The sequence below is a fragment of the Brassica napus genome, chromosome A10 (assembly GCF_020379485.1).
Source record: "Brassica napus cultivar Da-Ae chromosome A10, Da-Ae, whole genome shotgun sequence".
Classification (NCBI taxonomy): domain Eukaryota; kingdom Viridiplantae; phylum Streptophyta; class Magnoliopsida; order Brassicales; family Brassicaceae; genus Brassica; species Brassica napus.
The window spans coordinates 2,586,444-2,597,767 of record NC_063443.1 but is presented as its reverse complement, the minus strand read 5'-3'; the positions used below and the strand labels follow the sequence as shown (position 1 = coordinate 2,597,767).

The following is an 11,324-nucleotide window of genomic DNA, read 5'->3' as shown; positions in this document are numbered from 1 at the left end:
GAAAAAAAAGAATACATAACTATTAAATCAGAATTGTATTAATAAACATAACTTGTAATATTTTGAAATTCATACACGGGTTTTTAACATTACTACACACAAAATCATGATAATTTCTAAAACATTTTTCATATTAAGAATGATTGGTTATTCATGTTTTACTATACTGGATTTATCAATTTTATGATTACAATTTTTTGGTTACAATTAAATTAAAATAATAACATCTTACTAAGTTAAATTTTGTTTACTTTTATCTTAGGATGAAGATATATTTTGTAAGATTATGTAATTTTATATATGCTGTTTTCGATAAAATTAGAAAAAAAATTGAAGTGTTGATATATTTTATTATAAAAAATTCTAATCATTCAATTAAAAATATATTGATAAATAAAAAATCTTATTTATTTCGTTGCAGCCTTAATTTTAAAATATTTATTTAGTTTTAAAATAATCAAGATATAATTTTTTAAAATGAGATATTAAATAATCATTTATGTTTTTTAGAATTATTTCTTTATTAATTATTAGATCAATAGAAATTTTAATCAAAAAAGAATATTAGATCAAAAGATATTTATAAGAGTATCTTAGTTATTCTCTTTTTAATTTGTTTTGTGAAGTTATGTTTATATATATTTATAAGTATATATATTTAAAATCTATAGATATTTTTATTTTTGTTGTCGTAGGAAACATAGAGAATAATAAAAATTTGTTTATTATATAAAAATCTATGTTTATATTTTACAAATATTTCCCTTTTATTATTTTTATGCTTTAGTAAAAAAGGAAAATTACATTAAAAAGTTAATCACAATTATTAAGAAAAAGGAAACATAAATAATTGTTATTAATGGTAATCAAAAATAATATTATTAGTTCATTAAAGGTATCAGTGTAATAAACCAATGTAAAAGTTAACGTTAGCGCGACACGTAGAAAATTGACTAACCAAATAATGTTATAGAGATATGATAACAACTCTTATGTTATTTTTTTTGGGCAAATAGTTTTTTTTTTAAACGTAAACATCTAAACTAAATGAAATTAGACGGCAGAGCATAACATAATACACTACTCATCATTATTTTTAAATGTAGGTTTAGTTTTTTTGCTTTATAAAATAGGATGTGAGTTTTTTTACTTTAACTTTATTTTTTATGTAGATAGAAAATTTTAGTTTAAGAGGTAACATATTTCTTTTTCTATTTATTTTCTGTAAATTTATCTTTTAAAACTAAAATATGATTTTTTAATAAAATGCCTTAGAAAGAAAAAAATGGATGTTCATAGCATTTACATCCCTTTCCAATCAGCCTGTTAAGCGAACAATTGTACAATATTTCTCTTTGAAATTAATTCATCACAAAAAAATTACAGAGTTTGAAGCAAAGTGGTTATTTTGCTTGATGGGTGCATGCTTCACAAGAACTTGGAAATAGCTGAGATGGCATTTAGCAAGCTGATAGTTTTGGAGCCGAGGAATAGTGGGTACTATTCCCTTTTGATTAGCATGTATGCAGGAGAAAACGGGTGGAGAGATGTTGCAGAGGTTAGAGGAAGGATGATAGAGTTGGGTATAGAAAAGATATGTCCTGGGGCAAGTTGGATTCAGTTAGATGAACGGGTCCATTTGTTTGCTGCAGCTGATACATCTCACTCTACTTCAGATGAAGTTTACTTGCTACTTGATGAAATATATAAACATATGAGATTAGCGCAGGAACTGAGTATGCATATTAAGAGTTACTAAAGAGCTACTCATCTATATTGTTGCTTCATATTGGTCAAACACTATGCTAAAGGATCAATAGCTGAGTGTCTCAAGCCGATTTCAATTGCAGGTAATCCTATGTGTTTGGTATATCTTTTATGCTCATTTTCCGTCTCACACTATTCACCATCTCCCACATCCCAGCGTCAGTATATATATTAGAAAGCAAGAGGTAGACGCTTGATTCAATGGATCCCACGGATAAGAGCTTCTTTGTGATTTCTTCTGCTAAGTCGACATTTTTATGGATTCTACAAGCATACAAAAGAACTTCCCAAGCATTGGCTATTACTCATATATCTTTAGAAAACCATGGGAATGTAGTGCATGTGTTAAAACACCATTACATGTCTTATGATAGGATGTGTTTCCTCCATTCTCCTTGAAAGATTCCCTCAAAGGCTAAGATCGCATGACGACTCCAAAAGTTTGATAGTAGAAGGATAATTAACATTGTCATGTAAATATAGAAACGTTTTTGCAATGTTGATAGAGTGCGGAAGCGGTATGAGTCAAATATCTAGGGTTTGATCTCGAACTCAGGTGACTTGTCGACAAATGTAGTTTCGTTAACAAAGATAAGGACGTGAAAACTCTTTGTAGTGCTCGTTAAAGCTCTTAGGATCGCGAATACTCTTTGCAGTGCTTATGAAAGCTCTTAAGAAAACTCTATATCTTATTAAAATCCAAGGTATCTTGCACAAAGCCATTGATGCCCTATTTATAACAATCTCATATTCCTAATAAGCTTATCGTAAGGATAAGTAATTATTCTAAAAATAAAAGGAAAACCAACATAGTAGTAAAATAGAAAAAGTCCTAATACTTTGTAATAAAGGAAGAGGACGTCAGATAAGGCTACGCTACATCAGATCCCCCGGGGTGCGAAGGATTCGCCCACGAATCCGGGAGGTCATTGTCGCCATGAAAAGGAGACAAATGTTTGATGTTAAAGACGTTTGTAGTACGCAGATTAGGAGGTAATTTGATACGATAGGCATTAGGGTTGATGCGCTCAAGGACCTCGACCAGACCAATCTTTTTTTACTTTAGTTTGTTGTATTCACGCAATGGCAGACGCTCCTTCGTTAAGTACACCCAAACGAGATCCCCGGGTTCGAATATAAGCTATCTCCGCTTTGCGTCTGCTGCTATCTTGTACTTTGTTGCTGCAGCTTCTAAATGAGACTGAGTCACCTTATGGATGTCCTGAAAATCGGTGATAAAGTCGACAGCTTCACCATGAAGACGCGTTTTGTCCGGGGTAGTGGCGAAATTCAGAGGACCAAGAGGAACAAGGCCAAAACAAACTCGAAAATGAGACAAACCCGTACTGCGATTGGACGAGTGATTATGAACAAATTCGGCCTGGTAGAGCTTAGTGTCCCATGTCTTAATGTTATCACAAGGCAACGTAGGAGATTACCAATCAAGCAAACTAAAACACGTGCTTTTGTAATAACACAAAAAATGAATCACGTGCTTATTGTTTTTTTTTTGTGTTGCCATGTTTATGAGTTATGAATTTCGGTGAAATTTCAGGATTGGGCCGAGTTACGTACTGATTCATGTCCACACTGTTGTCTCTCTGTATTTAATACGTGCGTCCGCACCTACCCAACGCATGTCTTCGTTTATTTGGTCGTGACTTTCAGAGTTAAAGACTGAATCAAACTTGTGACATGAATTTTTTTCTATGAAGATTATTCGCTTTATGAGGCAGTTGAAAACTTCCAACTTCCTTGGCTTAGTGGATTCGGTTTTTAAGGTGATATCATGTCGTCTTGACCTCCAAAACCGAATGTGAATCGTCGTCATGTAGCGTTTAAATATTGACAAACCAAGAAACGATAGTTGAATTCATCATTTTTTTAAACTGATTAATTTGACCTTTAACCGGTTGATTTCTGGTTAATTAACCAACATTTAGCAGACTCAGCGCTAGTAAATCTCCAAAACCAAACTATAATCAAAGATCAATAAGTACAAAACCATCTATTTTCAAGTACATTTTTCATCTAAACTTTTTTTTTTTGAAACACTCCTGAAGATTACTTATTAACGGTAACCGGTATAGTAATTTTGATTATCATGTTTTGAATGTTTACTTGTGAATTTGTGATATACGTTGCGGTCCAAGGCAAAAACCGTGTTATGTCTTAACTTGTTTGATCAATTCCTATTGTTTAAGTTCAAATGTTGAAAACCAAGTCTTTCCTAGTAAAAGTCAAGCCACGAGAATATCTCAGTAGGACCAAAAGTCACACAAAGCTACCAGTTTACCAATCAACCAACACCATTATCGACAACCTTATATATAGGTCATTATCAAAACTAAATATGATACAAAACAAACAAGGAGTAAAGCCATACAACAACTTTTACGTGCCAAGACAAAAAGAAGAAATTCTTACTTTTAATATACAAAGAAACAAGAGAGGAATGATGATGAAGAGACAAATGATACTTGGAGTGATTCTGCTTGGATTCTTGGTGATTTTCTTGGGCACCACACAAGTGGAAGCGGCTAGGCCGTTGCGAACCAGCGGTGAGATTCAATACGTGTTCCAGTTCCTGCAAAGAGGTCCGGTGCCGCCGTCAGATCGAAACGGATGTACCCACATTCCGAGACAGGGAGGTTCGTGCCGCGGCTGAGCAGTCACCTTAGTCAGATTATACATCCTGGTTACATTTTTTTTTCAAATTTAAGGTAGTTAATGTAATAAACACAACAATGGTTTTGTGTATTGGTTCTATATTTAAAGCAGTTAGCAACTTCAAAAGCAAATGTATGTATTCATTAACTTCATAAAAGCTGCAAAAAGCTAGTTGATAAGATTAATTATTCTTTTATTTGTTAAGGAACTACATGTATAACCATTTTGGTTTATAATTATAATATTATTTTTTATCTTTACGCATCTCTCTGATCATCTTCATAAACTGTAAGCCCGGGTTATAATATCGACCATCATGGAATTGTGATTCTTAACATTTGACGTACGAGGATAGCTGTTGCCTCAGTTGTTAATTTCGACTATAGGCTTCTTCCATATCTAAATTTAAATCACAAGTCACAACATATATTTAATATCATTCTTTTCGTTGCGATTTTGAATCTTTGATCATAGTTAATCAAACGATTCAAGTAGAAAGAGAATAAATACTTAAACCATTAGATTAGAAAATGGTTCGAATGTCAAATCTAAAATGGTTTCGATACGTAAATTTTGTTGTATAGCAGTTTAGTTTTGCATGGGGTTTTATTAATGACACTTATGCATGGGATTTTATTGATGACACTTATATACAGAGAGAGAGTTTTTCGGTTAACACCTCATGAGTCATGGCTTGACTTCTGTGTTTTGTGCTCGCTATCTTATGTATATGATCTTTGACTTTGACTACACCGGTTAGAAAAGAAAGAAATGTTCCTATATTTGATTAAAAAAACAAACGTAGGAATTGATCAAACGAGTTACTATGACACGGTTTGCATTAGACAATGCCCTTTCCTCGAAACAAATAGCACGTGCCCAGAATTAATACACTCAAAGCAAATCGATCTAATTTTGCTTGGCTGTATAACTTGTCTGTGTACATGATTTGTTGGATTGACTTGACTTGGAGATGGAGAGGCCAATGGTCTCACATATTCTTAAGGCTTGGCTTTACTTATAATATTCATGACATTTCCATTTTTCACCTTGGACATTTGATCAAACATGTTACTACTACATGACTCCTTCATTTCGCCTTACACCACCAGAACCGGAAGATGACGAACCGCTGATGAAACCCCTGGCGAACCCCTGGTTCTCTGGGAATAGTTTACAGCTCTGATGGCAAACCCCTGGTTCCCTGGGAACAGTAACTCCGTTCTGTCTCCGCTGCTTCGCACCGCTGATGAAAACCCCCCGGACCCCTTCCCCCCCGACCCCCCTGACCCAGACCCTGATAACCCCCTTTCTCTCTCCCGATTCCCCCCTCTCAACTCCCCTGCCTCTCGTTCTCCAAAAACTTTTCGAAGTTTGCTTCAGACTCCTCCTCGGAGCTCCGTAAGTAAAGTTTTGAGCTCTTCTCAAACTGCTGCAGCATCTGCTAAAGCCAATCCCAACTCCTCTGCAGTACCGTCTTTCTCTAGATCTACTGGTATTGTTCAATTTGATTCCCAAAACTTTAAAATTCTTCCACCAAAATCTCCAATCCAAACTAATCGAGCCTCAAAACTCTCACCTTTTCCTCCCCCTTTAAACCCATTACCAAAATCCCCAATTCCTCCTTCAAACCAAAACCCTAACTGTTCATCCTCCACAGCCAAAACCCCTATCCTAAATCCTAACCCCAACTTTTGCTCTTCCTCAGCTACCCATCATCCGCCCCCTCCCCTAAATGTTCAACCTCCGCCCCCATATCCAAAAACTCACAATTCCACTTCTACCCCACCCGTTGATCCTCCTCCTCTTGTTGAGCGTATTCGTAAATCCCAAGATAAATCTCTGAGCCGGCAGGCTCCACCTTCCTTCTCTGACTCTGGCAGGCCTCGTGTCCTCATTCCGGATAGTGTCTTCCAGAAGGGAGCTGAGCTTCACAGAGATTTTATCATTTGTTATTTTAATGGTCGCCCTCCTCCCTTCAACCATATTCAGAGTGTGTTGAACCACCTTTGGGGGAAAGGTCGACGCGTTGAGATTCACACTAACCCACTCTCAAGGTCCATGCTAGTAAGGATTCCCTCTGACTACTTGCGGCAAAAAATCCTTGAGAAAAGAGTTTGGTATGTTGGTGACTCCATGTTCCAAGCGGTTCAATGGACTTCCTCAGCATCTCCATCATCCCCGCCGCTAGATTCTATCCAAATATGGGCGCACTTAACTGGCATCCCCCTTGATCTGAGGCATCAACAAGGGCTTAGCCTTGTTGCTGGTTTGGTCGGTGAACCCAAAGAGACGGATGACTTCACGCTGAATTTGGTGAGCCTGACCTTATCTCATGTAAAGGTGGAAGTGGATTTGACAATACCGCTCCCTAGTGTTGTTGAATTTACCCGTGAATCAGGTGAAGTTGTCGAGGTCTCGGTGGCTTATCCTTGGGTCCCCCCGACATGCTCGCACTGTAAAGAGCTAGGCCACATAATGAAGAATTGTCTTCAGGTCCCGCTCCCTGCAAAACCAGCAGTATCCACTTCAAAACCTAAAGGCAAAAAATCTTCCAATGTCAACATGGACCCAACTGATAAAGCCACTGATAAGGGGAAATCTGCACCTACTAATGATCCAAAGGACTCTGCAAAGTCTCCTGGCCCCAGTACTTCTCATGAAGTCCCTGTCTCTCTAGCTCCCCCGGCCGCTTCCCTATCCCCACAAGGTTCTTCTGCTCCTTCGCCCCTATCTCAACCTCCCCCTGTCCCCATTCCAGTAACCCAAACCACCCTCCGGACCTTAAATTCAAAAATCTCAAGCCAACTTGTCCCTTACAATCATAGCCCCCCCTCATCTAGTCCAGATTCTTACACCAAACCTCCCCTTAAACGCCCCCGCCCTGGTCACTCTAGCCAAGTTTTCTCATCCTTTACTGACCAACTAAATTTTTTTGCTCAAACCCCCCAACCCTCAAAAGCTCCTGCTGCCTTTCCCCTCCACCTAAACCTTTCCTCTAACCCTTTTTCCATTCTGGTCCCTCATGATCCTCTTCATCCTGAAGAGGTCATTGACTAACTCCTTATGTATACAAAATTATTTTTTTGGAATGTTCGGGGATTAAATGACCCCGTTAAACATTCGCCCTTTTGTCAGTGGCTTTCGAGTCATCAACCCTCTTTTGGAACGTTACTAGAAACTCATATCAAGCCCCATAACCTTAACCACCTTATGGGCAAGCTGTGTAGAGGATGGAACTACACCTCTAATCATTTGGCGGATGATGATGGCAGAATCATCGTTATTTGGAAGGACAACATCTCTGTGCGTGTCCTTCAACAGTCTCGGCAAGCTTTAACCTGTGAAGTCAAATTACCAGGCACTTCTGCATTCGTATACACTGCAATTTACGCTTCTAACGAGCATTGGGAACGCACAGATCTATGGGTGGAACTCCTGAACACGTATCAAACCTTCTCACTTGATACAACCCCTTGGATGGTTGGAGGAGATTTCAATCAGATCCTCCACCCTGCTGAGCACTCTCTCTTGGATGTGAATTCTCTCACCCCTCCAATGGTTGACTTTAGAGACTGTCTTTCTCAAATGGGGCTGTCTGATCTCAGGTTCCAAGGATCTTTCTACTCCTGGACAAACCGGAGTCCCGATAGACCAGTAGCTAAGAAACTTGACCGGCTACTCATTAATAGCCAAATACTAAACCTTTTTCCCGACTGCTCAGCGTTCTTCCTTCCTCCGCTGTTCTCTGATCACTTCCATTGCCTCCTAAACCTAGACTTTAAAATCCCCACCTTTGGTACCCGCCCTTTCAAATTCTTCAACTACCTAACCAAACACCCGGGGTTTCATCAGTTGGTGCTTGAAGCATGGACACAGGCCGGAGCGACTGCCTGGACCCTCACTGCTCTCTCCTGGAAACAGAAACAAATAAAGAGTGATTTAAAGCAATTAAACAAAGATAATTTTTCTCAAATCGAACTAAGAGTGAGTGAGGCTAATCGTGTTTTACAAGATGTGCAGGTTCAGGTGATGCAGACTCCAACCACTCAACTGTTTGAACTGGAGAAACAAGCAAATGAGCGTTGGCTGTTCTTAAGAATGATCGAGGAAAGCTATTTCAAGCAAAGGTCGAGGATCAATTGGCTCAAAGAAGGGGATCAGAACACAACGTTCTTCTATCGTATTGTGCAGACAAGACTAAGCTATAACACTATTAGATCTTTTGTTCTTCTCTCAGGTGCAATCTTGACGGATCCCATAGACATGAGTGCTCATGCAGTTGCCCATTTCACCAGCATTCTGGGACCTCAGCCACCGGCTAGGATAAGAGTTGTCTCTACTGGTGAATGGTTTCACTCTCTAACCCCCTACCGATTTGACCAGAGCTACAGAGTTGAGATGATTTCAGTGCCTTCTGCTGATGAGATCACAAGAGTAATCCACAGGTTGAACCCCAGCAAGGCTCCGGGGCCTGACGGTCTCACCTCAGGGTTTTACAAAGCGGCTTGGACCATTGTGGGTAATGAGGTGGTACACTTGATCCAGAACTTCTTCCTCTCCTCCTTCATGCCCACAGCTACGAACAGCACAATCCTTACGTTGGTTCCTAAGCATACCGGAGCTTCATTGATCACAGATTTTAGGCCTATTGCTTGCCTAAACACCTTGTACAAAGTTGTCTCGCGCCTCCTGGTCAAGCGGTTGAAGCCCATTTTGGCCCCTCTCATTGTTCCTAATCAGACGGCATTTGTACGAGGCAGATTGTTAGTGGAGAACACCTCACTTGCTGGAGAGCTCAGAAACGGTTATCGTAGAGAAAATGGGACAAAACGGATCACTATTAAAGTGGATATAGCAAAGGCGTTCGATACCTTATCATGGGAGTTTATCTTCTCATGTTTGGTAGCCTTCAATTTACCAATGGAATTTATCTCCTGGATTAGAGCCTGCGTTTGCACGACTAGCTTCACAGTTGGGTATAATGGAGCAATCAACGGTTTCTTTAAAGGTACCCACGGCTTGAGACAGGGTGATCCATTGTCCCCATATCTCTTTGTCATTGCGCTGAACAATCTGTCTCTCATGCTCAACAAGGCAGCTCAAGATATGCGCTTCAACTATCATCTAAACTGCTCATCCTCTAGACTCACCCATTTGTGCTTTGCGGATGACTTGCTCATCTTTATGGATGGATCATTAGAGTCGGTTCAGGCAGTGCTTCAAGTGCTCCGGGAGTTCGAATCAAGATCAGGCTTAGCAGTTAGTATGCACAAGACCTCGTTCTTTGCTTCAGGGTTGACTGCTATGGAAACAGATGCTATCCAAGCCTCCACAGGTATGCCTCTTGGGTCATTGCCGGTGAGATATCTGGGGGTGCCTCTCTGCACGAAAAAACTATCTTTGTTAAACTGTGAGGTGCTACTACAGCAAATAAAGAGAAAGCTTTCTTCCTGGAGCTCCAAAGCGTTATCATTTGTGGGCAGGCTGCTTCTTATAAAGACTGTCATCTCGGGGATAACAACATTTTGGTGTTCTACCTTCATCCTTCCTAAGGGCTGTATAAAGCGAATAAATTCTCTGTGTGGTGTGTTTTTGTGGAAAGGGAACATTGAAGCTCATCATACAGCACGAGTCTCTTGGAATGAAGTAACAAAGCCTAAGAAGGAAGGTGGACTTGGGATCAACGACCTGCTCCTGTGGAATAAGGCATGTTGTTTGAAACTTATATGGCTGTTGTTCTTTCAAGCTGGATCATTTTGGGTGGCTTGGTTCAAGGAGGAAGTTCTAAATGGGAATTTAAGCAACTTATGGACCACTGCACCTAACAGACGGTTCTCATGGCAAGTGAATAAGCTCCTCAAACTGAGTCCTCTAATTTATGAGCCGATTCTGGTCAGATAATTGGTCTCCATTTGGCAGTCTGACAGAGTACCTACAACTTGGTCCACAGTCGTCCTTGGGGATTCCCCTAACAGCAACTCTCGCCTCTCTTTGCTCCAACAACTCATGGCGTCTTCCTTCAGCCCGCTCTGAAAACCAGGTTCAATTGCATGTTCACTTAACTACCATTGTTTTGAATGATGAGGAAGATTACTATGAATGGGAAATAGATGGTAAAGTGGAAAAGGCCTATTCTATTGGAACTGTCTACCATCACCTGCATGAGCAGGGAGCCTGTGTTCCTTGGTTTCTGACAATATGGAACAAAGGTGGCATTCCAAGACATAGTTTTCTGGCATGGCTCTTTGTTTTAAACAGGTGCCCTACAAGGGATCGCATCAGGGGGTGGGGTCTTGTTACTTCTCCTCTTTGTTTGCTCTGTAATGTGGCTCCTGAAAGCAGAGATCACCTATACTTTGAATGTCCTTACGCTTGGGGAATTTGGAGCACTCTTGCGCCTCGATGTGGATTGTTACCGGCTAGAACTTGGTCCTCAGTCATGATCCAATTAGCCTCCCAAAATAGACGTTCACCAAAAGGAATGCTTTCTTTGTTATGCTGGCAGGGTTGTCTCTACTGGACATGGACGGAACGGAATGCTAGACTGCATCGCAACACTTCCCGACCGTTCGATGTCATCACTCGCCTCCTGGATAGACAAATCAAGGATCGCATCCTCAGCTTCAGAACCTCTAACCCCTCTGTTTCTTCCATCATGATGCAGCAATGGCTTTCATAGGACTACTACTCCTGCACTAATCGTCCTACTGATCTCATTTTCTTGGCTACAAATTACTTTAGGTTGGTTACCTAATGGTTATTGATATGAGTCTCTCTTTTGTAATGGGTTGGGTGACAAACTAAAGCCTGGGGCTTGTAATTTTTTCATTTCTTTTGCTTTTAATATGAAAATCGGTTCAAAAAAAAAAAATCGGAAGATGATA

The 11,324-nt window shown here is 39.7% G+C and overlaps 2 protein-coding genes across 2 annotated transcripts; both read left to right on the top strand.

The window, feature by feature from the left end:
* Positions 1–1,198: 1,198 nt before the first annotated feature.
* Positions 1,199–5,184, top strand: LOC111201284. Its single transcript, XM_048743480.1, has one exon. It carries the CDS (start codon positions 3,977–3,979, stop codon positions 4,433–4,435), a length of 459 nt encoding a protein of 152 aa, XP_048599437.1. The 5' UTR covers positions 1,199–3,976; the 3' UTR covers positions 4,436–5,184.
* A 438-nt stretch (positions 5,185–5,622) lies between these two features.
* LOC125579277 lies at positions 5,623–10,883 on the top strand. The gene is made up of 5 exons (XM_048743259.1): positions 5,623–7,197; positions 7,576–9,775; positions 10,043–10,280; positions 10,360–10,649; positions 10,699–10,883. The coding sequence occupies exons 1-5, from the start codon at positions 5,623–5,625 to the stop codon at positions 10,881–10,883; spliced, it is 4,488 nt and encodes a 1,495-aa protein (XP_048599216.1).
* Positions 10,884–11,324: the final 441 nt, after the last annotated feature.